The 13,365-nt window shown below is 41.7% G+C and overlaps 2 protein-coding genes and 1 pseudogene across 3 annotated transcripts in view; 2 read left to right on the forward strand and 1 right to left on the reverse strand.

Annotated features, from left to right (window-relative positions):
* Window positions 1–2,058, reverse strand: part of SLC25A12 (solute carrier family 25 member 12) — a 206,765-nt gene extending 204,707 nt beyond the window's left edge. The window contains exon 1 of the mRNA XM_053215279.1: window positions 1,762–2,058. Within this exon, the coding sequence (XP_053071254.1) occupies window positions 1,762–1,779 (18 nt within the window). The 5' untranslated portion in view covers window positions 1,780–2,058. The remainder of the gene's footprint in view (window positions 1–1,761) is intronic.
* The window catches only part of METAP1D (methionyl aminopeptidase type 1D, mitochondrial), an 88,836-nt gene continuing 77,236 nt past the window's right edge, over window positions 1,766–13,365 (forward strand). The window contains exon 1 of one of the 2 annotated variants that reach the window (XM_027055493.2): window positions 1,766–2,099. In XM_027055493.2, the coding sequence (XP_026911294.1) occupies window positions 2,060–2,099 (40 nt within the window). In that variant the 5' untranslated portion in view covers window positions 1,766–2,059. The remainder of the gene's footprint in view (window positions 2,100–13,365) is intronic. The other variant, XM_027055492.2, reaches the window with a different exon arrangement.
* LOC113598327 (uncharacterized) lies at window positions 3,293–3,390 on the forward strand (annotated as a pseudogene).

The following is a 13,365-nucleotide window of genomic DNA, read 5'->3' on the forward strand; positions in this document are numbered from 1 at the left end:
GTACTCAACTTTTTGTTCAAGAATCCCAAGTACAAATATGAATATTGGTGGGAGTTCAAATCAGTAAATGCCACAGTGTAATTAACTTTCATTTCACAGGTGGGAAGATGGACAGAACTGGAACAGAGAAGTGAGTCAGTAGTGGTTACTCGTCTAAATGAAAGCATTCTAATGCCCTGAACGCCCAGGATCACAGAATGTTGGAATTGCAAGGGATTTCGGATGTCAGTGGTCTAGCCTTTTATCTTGTTGGTCAGTATGCATTTATGTCATAAATTGATGATTTTGGAGGACACATACTGGCAACTTTTAATCCTTCTAATGTCAGTGCAATATGGTATGGGAGAAGCCAAATCCACTGGCAGGAGGTCAGTGGATGAGCTGTATGGCCTGTGCACATTCATATCTGCCTCATTTCTAGTGCATCCTAGATACATACCTTCTATGCTGAACTTATTGAGTATATCCTCACTGGATTTCACTATGGTGGTGTCACCTGAGTCCTTTCCTTTTCCCTTTCCATCTAGTTGCAGGGGAACAGAACAGATTTACCATAGTCAAAAACCCTCTCCCTGGAACTGATCTGACTTTGAAAAAGGTGGAGCTTGAAGTAACCTGTGGGAGTACTTTTCATTCTCATCCTTGTACATCTTAACTTACCTCAGTGGAAAACATTATTTCTCTTTATCTTTTAAGGTGACCCAAAAGCATCAGAAACTGGGTCTCCAAGAAGTATAGCATGTGTCCTCCAATGAACTGCCCAAATCCATTCTCTTTGAAAGTAAAAATATCAAAACTATGTAGTCATTCAAAAGAATCAGTTTGAACTAAGTGAGATTTGATGTGTGCAATGAGTGCAAAAAGCAAGTCCTAACAGTAGGTATGTGAGTCCATTTAAAATATTTTACACATATTTGCCTGTAAAGGGCATGGAATGATGCACTCAGTGGTTGGCTGGAGAGTGGGACTGTGGTGTGCAGAGAGGGTTAGGAAGCGGACTTGGGCTTTTTCCTTTATATATTTCTGAACTGTCTGGATGGTTCACCAGATGTGTACTTAAATTCTTAAAAAACTCATTAGGAATCATCACACACATTCACCAATCTTTGCTGAATTAGAAGTCCGGGAAACTGTTAAAGTCTTGGTTTAACTGGTTTCATAAAGAGTTCAATTGCTTCAGGTTCTTTGCTGGGCACCAGGCTACCAAGATCAATAATGCCTGGTCCACGACAGGATGGAAATCTGCCCCAAGATGCAGATAAGAGGAAAAGAGAATTTGGTCAAAAAAATTGGCACCGTCACAGTAGGGATACATCAGCACCCTCACTTGTCTCACAATTGGCCTTCTGTAGGCTTCATCTTTTGGCAGAGCCACGGGCAGACGTCATCCTCTCATTCTTAAAAGTCAAATTTAGGATTAAGACTCCAGTTAATACCGCTGAGCGGGAAGCGTCCTTGGGGAAAGAGAAGTCCCCCGAACATACCCACTGGGGTATCCAGAATTGATTTTGCAGCTGCACACAGATTCCTGTCTTGTCTGAAGTCTCTGCTGAGTAACGGACACTCTGGGACAGCAAAGGGGCAGCTGGTGACTTTGAACCGAATTTTACCTTTCAACTCAATCCAGGGAAATTGCCAACAGAGTGGCCGACGATGCAAAGTGCTATGTTGAACGCTAGACTGTGTTGTATTTTTTCCTCCCAACTTCACGTTTCCATGCACCAAAATGTTGATGCTACAAATATTGGATACCACGCTTACCTGACAGGCTTCTTCCATCCCACCTGGGCGCGGGGCTCTGAGCGAGAGCGCGAACCGTGGCTGGAGCCCGCCTCTCGCGGCCGGAGCGGGTTCGGCGGGCCGCGGGTTCCCCTGCTGGCCCCAGTGCGGGAGCCGCTTTGCTGCCGGCGCTCCCGCAGTCAGCCCCCCACGCGCACGCGCGCTCCCCCTGGGGCGGCCCGGGCGCCTCCAGTCTTCGGCTGGGCTGCGACTGGACAGCTCCGGCGGGCGGGGCGGGGCGGCTAGGGAGTTGCTCCGCGACCACGTGACCGGCACTAACATGGCGGCGCCCAGCGGCGTCCACCTGCTCGTCCGCAGAGGTAAGCACCTGGAGGACAGACCCGCGGGAGGTTGCACTGTAACTCGCTCGCTAAGCCCTCGGGTTCACAGGGTTACACACCCGCGCTCAGACATCTCGGCGCACATGAATGTACTTTCAGTTCTACCGATACGCGCAGGCACACAGGCTGACACATTGACACGCCGCAGGAACAGATAGACATGTTTGTTCACTCGTCGCTTGCCTGGACTCCGTCACTGCCTGGCATCTATTCGCCGTCACTCCTTGAGATTTATGAGACATTGTCTGAAGTTTTCTTTCCCCACCTCAGTTGCCTGATTCGCGATAAACCTATGGGAACTCTAAATGTGCCTGGATACCCAGTTGCCAGAAAGAAAACAGTTGGTGTTTGTTGTATCTGTTGGCATGCTGCAACACGTCTTTTGGGAAACTTGAAAATTGTGATTATTCTCGTACAGTGACTTAAAGTTAAGAAGAGGAGAAATTATGTCTGGGTACCTGTTAGTAGGTGTTATCCTTGCGTGCGTGGTGAGATTTTAGTAAACGTGCAAATACTTTTGCAGGTAAATTAGGGAAATCCTTGTTGGATTTGAACTAGTTTCTGAATCTTGGTTAGAAAGAACTAGGAAGTTGTTTCAAGTATTGGGAAAGAGGGGAGCCGACATATTTGGAGGGACTGCATAAGTGTCAGGTCCTGTGAAGTGAACGTTATTTTCACAGTAAATAGCTACCGTATATTAAGTGCTTTTTAAGTACATGATACTGTGTCGGCACCTTACACATGCTAGATACTTTTATTTTTTTCTTCAATGTTTATTTTTAAGAGAGAAGCAGGGGGAGGAGCAGAGAGGGAGACAGAGGATCCGAAGCGGGCTCCTCCCACGAAGGGGAGCTCTTGACCTGAGCTGAAGTCCCACGCTTAACCGACTGAGCCACCAGGGCGCCACTGCTAGATATCTTTTAAAACCTAATGAACTAGTGAGCTAGTGCTCGCTTTGGTAGCACATATACTAAAAGTGGAGGGGCGCCTGGGTGGCTCGGTCGGTTAAGCGTCCGACTTCGGCTCAGGTCATGATCTCATGGTCCGTGAGGTCGGGCTCTGTGCTGACTGCTCAGAGCCTGGAGCCTGTTTTGGATTCTGTGTCTCCCTCTCTCTCTCTGCCCTCCCCTGTTCATGCTCTGTCTCTGTCTCAAAAACAAATAAACGTTAAAAAAAATTTTTTTTAAATAAAAGTGGAATGATACAGGGAAGATTAGCATAGTCACTGCACAAGGATGATATGCAAATTCTTAAAATGTTCCATATTTTTTGGAATTAAAATTAAAAAATTAATATTTATTTATTTTTTGAGAGAAACAGAGTGTGAGCAGGGGAGGAGCAGAGAGGGAGGGAGACACAGAATCCGAAGCCTCCAGGCTCTGAGCTGTCAGCATAGAGCCCCACACAGGGCTCCAACTCACAAACCTGAGATCATGACCAGAGCTGAAGTCGGAGGCTTAACTGACTGAGCCACCCAGGTGCCCCTAACATAATTTTGTTTTAAATAAATAAAGGAAAAGTTTACTGTGGAAAAAAAAATAATAAACCCAGTGGGTTAGGCATTACTCCCTGTTTGCAGATGAGAAAAGTAAGGCAGTGACTAAGGTCACACAGACTGTGAGGGGCAAAATGGTGTTTGAACATGACCGATTTTTTTTTTTTCAAGTTCATTCCTCTGCACTGCATGGCATGGTCTTTCCATACAAATCAGTATGCAACACTCAGATGAGACAGGAAAAGTATGATGAGTGTGTGAAAAGTAAGAGGAAGATGTTTTTAGAGAGGAAGGAGCTTGGTTGGCAGATAGACCTCAGTATTTCAGTGTTAGTGGAGATGAGCAAGGAGCCACAGGAAGATTTGAAGTGAGAGGTGTAAGCAGAAGGTGATGTAAGCAGTATTTTGGACTAGTTGGATGGAAGAGTGCAAATCAATGTAAGAGTGCAGCCTTGTGAAAAGGGGCCCAATTTACATCTCTTAAGATCTGGGCTCCAGGCCAAGCTCTGTTTACTAATCAAGTTATTTTTCTGTTTCCTCTTTTGACAAGAAATAATGGTGTTTAGACTTTTTTGTTTGCTGCAGGTAATGGTGAAGAGGATCTGGGGAGATAGTCAAGGTGGAGGAGAAACCAAAACGCACACACATATATATATTATATATATACACACATATGTGTGTGTGTATGTATGTAATCCATGCAGATTACAGAAATAACATATTAATCTCTTTTTTTGTCACTTATGATTTTGACAGATGGTGGTTCAATCTTGGAAAAGGCTGCTATAGGGAAACCGGGTCAGGTTATTGGTTCCTATAACCCATCCCATTCTATCCCATAGTGCTGCAACAACTGTAAGAGGGATCTTCTGATTAGAACAGGGAGAGAAAATGTATCATCAGGAAGAGATTTAGTGACTGGGAAAGGTCTCCTTTATGGACTATCCATAATTAGTTTAAAATTACAGGCAGGGTGTCACAGACAACCTGGTACAAACCACCTGCTCCCCACCCCCCAGGGTGGAAAACGAAGGGTAAATTCATGAAGGCTCCTCTCCTCTCTCATCCTCCTTTTCACACATTTAAATTGATGGAAATCAATTCACTACAAGTCTTTCTGTGTCAGGGTTTATCATTAGCATCTCTCCCTCCTGGAAAATAGAAAGAAGACATTTTTTAACCTCTTAAGAAGGACATGAGGTTTTTCTGATGACTCTCCAGCTCACTGTAAACCTCCTCTCAGCATTCCCACTCCTAACTAGATTGTTAATTCTTGTTCAGCAGGAACTATTGTCATATCTGTCTATTTTAACAAACAACTAACTGGGTCAAAGTTATACTCATTAAACTTGCTGAATTGAGAGGCTATTAAGACTTGTTCTCTCCCATGATGGGTTAAGGGATGAGTAGAAACTATGAGTAGTGACATTGGAAAGGAGAAAGGACAGATCAGTCTCTTGGAACCAAGAGGTAAGGTAACAAGAGCCTTTGAGGGATGAAAGTATTCCCTGGTATTAGCACTGGCAGGAAGTCCTAGATCACAGTACATAATCCCTACTCTCAGGCCCCAGGAACTCTTCCTTGCTTAGTCTTTCACTCCCAGTCCCCACTTATTAGAATTCTTGTTTCACTTCCTGAAGGTACTCCATAAGATCCTTTGTGTGGGAAGGAATGGGGAAGGCAAGTAAGTGGGGGCATACTTTCTCCTTTACACTTTGATTACTTTTATGAGCCAGTCTCTCCTGGCTTGTCTTCTATCAGTCTGATTTTCCCAGACTTTCACTAGTCTCTATCTATTGTTAAGTTTCTAAATATTATTGTTCCCCAGGGTTCTGTCCTAACCCCTTATCCCTGTTTCCTTTCTCTGTTGTCACCAAACAAATTTATCTACCTCAATGACTGTCAAATCTAGGTGATTTTTTTTAAACATCAAAAAAAAATTTTTTAATGTTTATTTATTTTTGAGAGAGAGAGAGAGAGAGAGAGAGACAGTGTGAGCAGAGGAGGGGCAGATAGAGAGGGAGACACAGAATCCGAAGCAGGTTCCAGGCTCTGAGCTGTTAGCACACAGCCCGACGCAGGGCTTGAACTCACGAACCGCGAGATCATGACCTGAGCCGAAGTCGGACACTTAACCAACTGAGCCACTCAGGCGCCCCAAATCTAGATGATTTTTTAAAAAATGAACAGAGTATCTGCTGGAACTGGACAGCAGGCCTCAATGCCAGCTCTCTGTTGGGCATCTTTTCCTAGATGTCTCATAGGCCTCTTAAACTCAACATGTCCAACATGGAAATGAATATTTGTCTCCACATCTTCTTCCTGTGCCTATAGCCTCTATCTCCATTAATGGTATTACCATCCAGTCAGTATCTAAGTGAAAGCATTTGAGTTCTCTTAGATCCCACTGTTCCTTTTCATTTCTCTGTCCAGTGAGTTAGTAAATCCCATTTGATTGATTGATTGATTGAACACTAGCAGGGAAGGGTCAGAGAGAGAATCTCAAGCAGGCTCCATGCCATGAGTTCAGAGCCTGACATGGGACTCAAACTCACGAACTGTGAAATCATGACCTGAGCCGAGATCGAGTCAGACCCTTAACTGACTGAGCCATCCAGGTGCCTCTTTACTTATTTATTTTTAATTCAAGTATAATTAACATACAATGTTATGTTAGTTTCAGGTGTACAGTATAATGATTCTACAATTCTGTGCATTACTTAGTGCTCATCACTCTAAGTGTACTCTTAATCTCAATAAGTCCCATTTCTAGGATCCCTCCAGTTTTCTGTATGGTCTCAGTACAAGTCTTTACCATTCTTTGGCTAGGCAGGGCCTTTATAATTGATCTCTACCTCAGTCCATCCTCTTCCCCACAGCCACAGTTATTGCTCTAAAATTCTGATCTGATTATGATGCTTCCCTGCTGAAAAACTTCTGGGAACTCTTCATGACTGAGATAAAGTCTGAATCCCTTAGCATGGAAAGCCAGCTCCATCACAGTCTGGCCTCACTGTATCTTTTCAGCCTCATTTCCTGCCAGTTCCCTATCCTCATATCTCTGCTAAGGTTTACCACTGTCTGCCTTTTTAATTGTGCTCCTAAAGTGTCCTTTTTCACCTGACGAACCCATTCATCCTTCAAGGCCACACCTAAGTGCCATCTCTCCTTTGAGCTTTGTTTGCTTCTACCCAGCTAGACCAACCCACTCTGCTTATGTAGCACTTGGGGCAATAACTTTACCATAACACTTGTCACCTAGCATCAAAGTATATGCCCTCATCTCTAAAAAACATTAGTTTACACCTCTATCTCCCTGCTAGAATGGGAGCTTCTTATAGGCCTATCTTACCTTCTTCATCTATCTCCCCAAAGTTTGGAGCACAGTGTCTGCACATAGTAAGTACTCTGTTTCACAACTGAATGAAAACTCTTCAGAATGCAACCTCCTATAGAAATATTTGTGCACAGGAGTTGTCTGGTAGGCCTGAAGAATAATTATCTCAAAATGTCAGTTTTCTTCACTTAACAGGCCTAGGTGGTGATTTATTTTCTTCCTTCCTTCTTCCTTATTTTCTTTTTCCTACCTTCCTTCCTTCCTTCCTCTCTTTCTTTTTTATATTTCATCTGTCTCCAAGAATAATTTAAGGCAGTTTTACTTCTGCGTATCTTTTTTGGCAACTCTGAGAATTTCCATTCCAGGTAATTTGAATTGTGAATCACACTTATGATTAGGAAAAAAAAAGAAGCTGAAATGGGGGAAGGGAAGAAATCTAAAAGACAAATGCTTGAAGCTTAAGCAGTATAGCCATGGGAGAGGTGAAGGATGGTGATGGAGGTAAACCGTTGCAGCTAAGCACTATCCTGCTGTCCTTCCACAAGCCACGTGGAAGTTGCTGAAGCTGTGAGAGGAGAGCGGGCAGACTGTTGGCGAGTCTGGCATAGACTCTAAGTAAGGCATAGCTGAAGGGTGTGTGAAATAGTTTGGCCTTTCCAGAGGGCTGTGTGGCGATGGCTGTCAAATGTAAGATATACACGCCTTTTGCCTAACAATTCTGCTTTTAAGAATTTATCCTAAGAGAACAATAGGTTGAGTATGAAAAGGTGTCTGAACAAGATCGTGTGTTGGTAATATTGGACAGGATCTGAAATGTCCATTGGTAGGAGAAGGGCTACATAAATTGTGGTTTATCCATGCATGCTGCTGCATTTAATGGCTGTATAGCAGCCGTTAAAAAAGATGATGTCAATGTACTATAGACATAAAATAGTCACTGACACATTTTTTTAAATGTTTTATTTATTTTTTGAGAGCGAGAGCGTGAGCAGGGGAGGGGCAGAGAGTTGGGGGAACAGGATCTGAAGCAGGCTCTGCACTGATAGGCTGACAACAGCAACCCGGATGTGGGGCTCGAACTCACAAACCACGAGATCACAACCTGAGCCAAAGTTGGACGCTCAACCGACAGAGCCACACAGGTGCCCCGTCATTGACACATGTTGAGGAAAAGAAGGCAGGGTATAGAACAGTGTATCCCACTTATGTAAAAGCATGTATCTTTGCTTTCTTACGTGTAGATATGCACAAAGTGATATCTAGAATAATGTTCACCCAAATGTTCATAATTGTTATTTCTAGATGGTGAGATTAGACTGATTTTCGTGTTTGAATTTTATGTTGAGCATTTTTATTATCCAAATACTGTATATCCAAATAGAATATTTATATCATTATTCATTACTATAATTTAAGATGTAATGCTACTAATATTTTATTATTGTTTTGTTTTAGCTTAACAAATGTGAAAAATATTTATAAGTGCCTCTGTTCATTTGTGACTCAAAGGCCATCGATTCTTCCACTGAGAATTCTCTTACCATAGTGGTTTTTCACAAATTTAACCTCCAGGAAGGGGAGGGGCTGTTGTACATCATAAATTAAGTATTTTTTTTAAGATTTTTTTAGTAAAAATGTTTAATGTTTATTTATTTTTGAGAGAGACAGAGACAGAGAGGAAGAGAGACAGAGCATGAATGTGGTAGGGGCAGAGAGAGACGGAGACACAGAATCCGAAGCAGGCTCCAGGCTCTGAGCTGTCAGCACAAAGCCCGACGTGGGGATCAAACTCACGAACTACAAGATCATGACCTTAGCTGAAGTCGAATGCTTAACCGACTGAGCCACCCAGGAGCCCCTAAGATTTTTTTTTTAAGTTTATTTATTTATTTTGAGAAAGACAGCAAGTGCAAGTGGGGGAGGGGCAGCGAAAGAAGGAGAGAGAATCCCAGACAGGCTCCGCACTGTCAGTGCATAGCCTGATGCAGGGCTCAAACTCATGAACCATGAGATCACGACCTAAGTAGAAATCAGATGCTTAATGGACTGAGCCACCCAGGCACTCCATGTATTAAGTATAGTACTTTAAACTTCTGTCAACTGACCTGAGATTCTTACTATCTGGTATATCTTCTGTAGGAAAATGTATCTTCAATTTTGCCAAACCAAGTCAGAATTAAGTTTTGGGATGCAGTCTGTGCAATTTGGAAAATGCTAATGTAATAACGAGTTTCCTGTGAAACTCTGATAACCAGAGAATGAAACGGATTTTCGCTATATGATATTTTTTAATAAATACCTTTCAACCCTATTATAATATGGCTTGTGATATACTCATAGATTAAGGCCTACTTAATAATCAAATCATGGCCCTAAATTCTCTAAAGTCAGACATATCCCTAAAGCCATATAGACCCGTCTGTTTATCCTCTGCTTGAAACAGCTTTCTATGACACAGATAGTTCCTGACTCCCAATGAAATTTTAAAATCTCATGCATGGTGTAGGACGCGTAGACCCTCAATGAAGAATACTTGCAGTCATTAAAAAAGAGAAAAGTGATATTGACCTGTATTTGTTGACATGGAATGATGTCCCCAACATCTGTTGTCTGGAAAAAGCAAGTTATAGAACAGTGTAATATAATCCCATTTTGTAAAATAAAATACCAATATCTTCATGTGTGTCTAAGTATATAGCATACAGAGAGAGAAAACAGCTAAATGTTCTAAATATTCAGTTTTTATAAAATGCCCACTTTCCCCAAGTGTTGGAAATCTTTGAAAATGCAGAGTGGATGCCACATACCTTAGGGAATTTGGCAAAGAAGGGAGGGGAATAATATGTATGCAGAGCGTCACTTGAACATCTTATTTTACAGGTAAAACAGCTTTTTCTTGTGGAGAGTCTCTTTTTTAGCTCTTGAATATGGAGAACTTCAAACATACACAAAAGTAGAGAAAGCTGTAAAATAAACTCCCACCTATTCATCACCTAGTTTTAATAATCACCACTTATGGCCACTCTTGTTTTATCTTTACCCCTAGCCACTCTCTCCCCCAAACTGGATTTTTTTGAAACACATCCCAGATATATAATTTCATCCATAGATTGTTCATCATGTATCTCTCAAAGACAGGGAGCCCTTTTTATTTTCTTCATATATTGTACTTACCAGTTCTAGACTTTTTGATTGGTTCTTTTCTTATAGTTCCCACTTCTCTGTTGAGATTTCCCAGCGGTTCACTCATTATGCCTATCTTTTCCAGTCAGTATTTGAAAATACATTTTTACTAGCCATTTTAAAGTCCTTATCTGTTAATTTTGCCACCTAGGTGATCTCAGGGTCTGTTTCCGTTTTACTGACAGCTTGGTTTTTTGTACTCTCAGCTATTTCTTTTTATTTACAGTTTGTGTTCAATGCAGATCAATAATCTAACATGAGAAGTTACTATGAATCAAAGCATAAATACACAAACACAATATACAGTCTGAAAGATGTAGAGCATTGAGATAGGAAACAAAAGGGGAACATAGTAGCTTGAGATCTGTTGGATAGAATTGTAGCTTCCTGAAGAGGAGAAGAAATTACTTTGGTTATCAAGAGTACTGTGGCCAGATTAGATATTGGAACATCGAAGCCTCAGTGTGGGACCATGCACACAAAAAACCTTAGGGAAGGTCTACTTTTAAAAAGTTTTCCGTGCTTTGAGGCAGTTGTGAAAAGATTGTCTTGCCAGAGTCAAGCCCACTTTAGGTTTAGGATCAGGTTCTAACTTTCTAAATATACTGACTGAGAACAGAAAAGTGTTCCAAATATGGGTGTTCTGATTGAGTTTTTAAAAAATTTACAGAAAGAGTATAGAAGTCTGTCTGAATTTAAAGAGGCTTACAGTTTTCACTTCCCAAATAACTAGAGTTACAGTTTTGGCTCCTGCGTATATTTGCCTTTTTTTTTTTTCAAGGTTTGGCAATTGTACCTTCAAAACAGGTAAGTTTTTACATTGTAAAAAAGTATTCAGCATATGCAGAAATAAAAAGCATTTTGAAATTAGTTGAGGTCAATGTACTGACTCTTTGGAATCAGTTTAGCTGAATAAGTCTGATGCTCTTGTTGAATAGGAATGGGTGACAAGCATAAGCAAAATTTATGCATTATGCTTTGATTTGGGGTAGATTCCAATCCATCACTGGCCTGGCACATGTTAATTTCTATATAAAAAGTCAAATGCAATGTCAAACCCAAAGCCTCAGAGAGAAGAGTTCAGTTCTCAAAGAGAACAGTGATAGCTTAACAGTGTAAAACTTTATCCAGAGTACATAAGCATTAAGTTAGTACTGCTGAAACAATGCATTGAGGATTTTCAGTAACACCCAGAAGTTTCTTCTAATGTACAAATAAACAGGATCTTGGAGAGCTTTTTGTATTGCCTGTTTTATAGCCTTAAAAGATTTAATGAACCAAATGAAAAATGAATCTCTGGGGCACCTGGGTGGCTCAGTTGGTTAAGCATCTGACTTCGGCTCAGGTCATGATCTCACAGTTGGTGAGTTCGAGCCCTGTGTCGGGCTCTGTGCTGACAGCTGAAAGCCTGGAGCCTGCTTTGGATTCTGTGTCTCCCTCTCTCTCTACCCCTCCCCCACCCGTGCTGTGTCTCCCTCCCTCCCTCCCTCCCTCCCTCTCTCTCTCTCTCTCTCTCTTAAAATAAATAAACATTAAAAATTTTTTTTAAAAAAAGAAAGAAAAATGAATCTCTGTTCCACATTCCATCCTTTATCTCTAGGTAAGATAAAATTGATTCTCATTTTCAAAGTAGAGTTTTTCGTGTCCAGATGTTTTAAGCCATATGGAAGTAATCATCTCTTTCTTAACTAATCTTGGATGTTGTCCCTTCATCTTGTATGTGAAACCCCACTGGACATAATATTGATAGTCATCATCTATTCAAACCCTTTACATGCTCTTCACACCAATAAAATTTGGGATCCTCAACACTTTCTGTGTCAATAAAGTAAGGTGTGGAATTAGCAGATTCAATGAAGATCTGTTTTTTCCTCGTCACACTGGATGTCCAGATGCCATTTGAATTGGGTTTAGAAGATGGGGTAGTATGGGTGCTTCTTGACTTGAGTCTCTAAACAGAATAGACGTAGAAAGGAGAATGAGATTATAAAGAGACTAGCTTTTGACTGCAGAGCACCGCCATGGTTGCCTTGATGGTGACATTAGCTGGATTAGGAGCAACTGAGATATTCTGGGAGGAATTACTTGAAAGTGATACAACAATTACTTGATTTGAATAAATCTGTCTGGGTAGGAGCAGTGCTAGAGCATTCGCTCCAGTCTGAGCTTGGCCACCATCACTTTGCCCTTGTCCACTGCATTGTCATTGGTCGTGGCACATCTCACTGGATGCTGGGTGAGTGGAGAACGGCTGGCTCGGGGCGGGCACAGGTGAGGTCTACTTTTTCTTCCTTGATGGTGGGTTACATTTGTCTGCTTCTTTATATGTTATCTAATATGTAATTGTATATGTGACATAATGAATATTACCTTGTACAGATTATGTTGTTTTCTTAAAATATGTTGAGTTTTGTTCTGACAGGAGTTAAATTACTGGCAAATCTTTTTGATTCTGCCAGACTTGGTTTAATTCTTTGTTAGAGTGAATCTGTTTGTTTTGCCCTAAGAGCTAGAGCGCAGCCTTTACTCTAGTGCAGAGATGAGCAAACTTTTTCTGTAGAGGGCCAGGTAGTAGCAAATATCTTACGCTTTTGTGGACTCTATGGTCTCGATCGCAACTATTCAATTCTGCCAATATAGTGCAAAAGCAGCACAGACAGTATGAAACAAATGAGCATAACTATATTCCAATAAAATTTTATTCACAAAAACAGACAGCGAGCCAGGTCTTAATCTGTCCACCCTTGCTCTGCTAATGCATGGTTCTTATTCCTAAGGCATGGTCTTTCTGAGGTCTCAGTGAAAAGGTCTGAGCCTTTTTATCTCGGTGAGGTCTTTCTACTCTGTTTGGCCTGGGACTCCAACTTTCTCAGCCCTGCAACCTCTGACATCCCTGTTCACTCTCAGCCTACAGCAGCCACTGTCTGCTTGACCGTGTACCACTTTTCCAGTACTGTGACACACAGATTCCAGCTGTGTCAGCCACCAGACCTCTGCTGCCTACCTCCCTAACTAAGCAGTGAGGTCCTGTGGTTGGCTCAGGTTCCCCTTCCAAATGCCACAATTGGAATGGTTTCCTCAGGCAGAACACTGGGGACAGTGTGGGTTCACTTTGTGTATTTGTTTATCCTCAAGGTTTACCATCTTGCATAGTTTAGTATCAAGTGCCAAAAAAACAGCTCCTTCACATTTTGTCTAGTTAATTTACTTGTTAAGAGAGGAGGGAATTGT

The sequence above is a fragment of the Acinonyx jubatus genome, chromosome C1 (genome assembly GCF_027475565.1).
Source record: "Acinonyx jubatus isolate Ajub_Pintada_27869175 chromosome C1, VMU_Ajub_asm_v1.0, whole genome shotgun sequence".
Lineage (NCBI taxonomy): Eukaryota > Metazoa > Chordata > Mammalia > Carnivora > Felidae > Acinonyx > Acinonyx jubatus.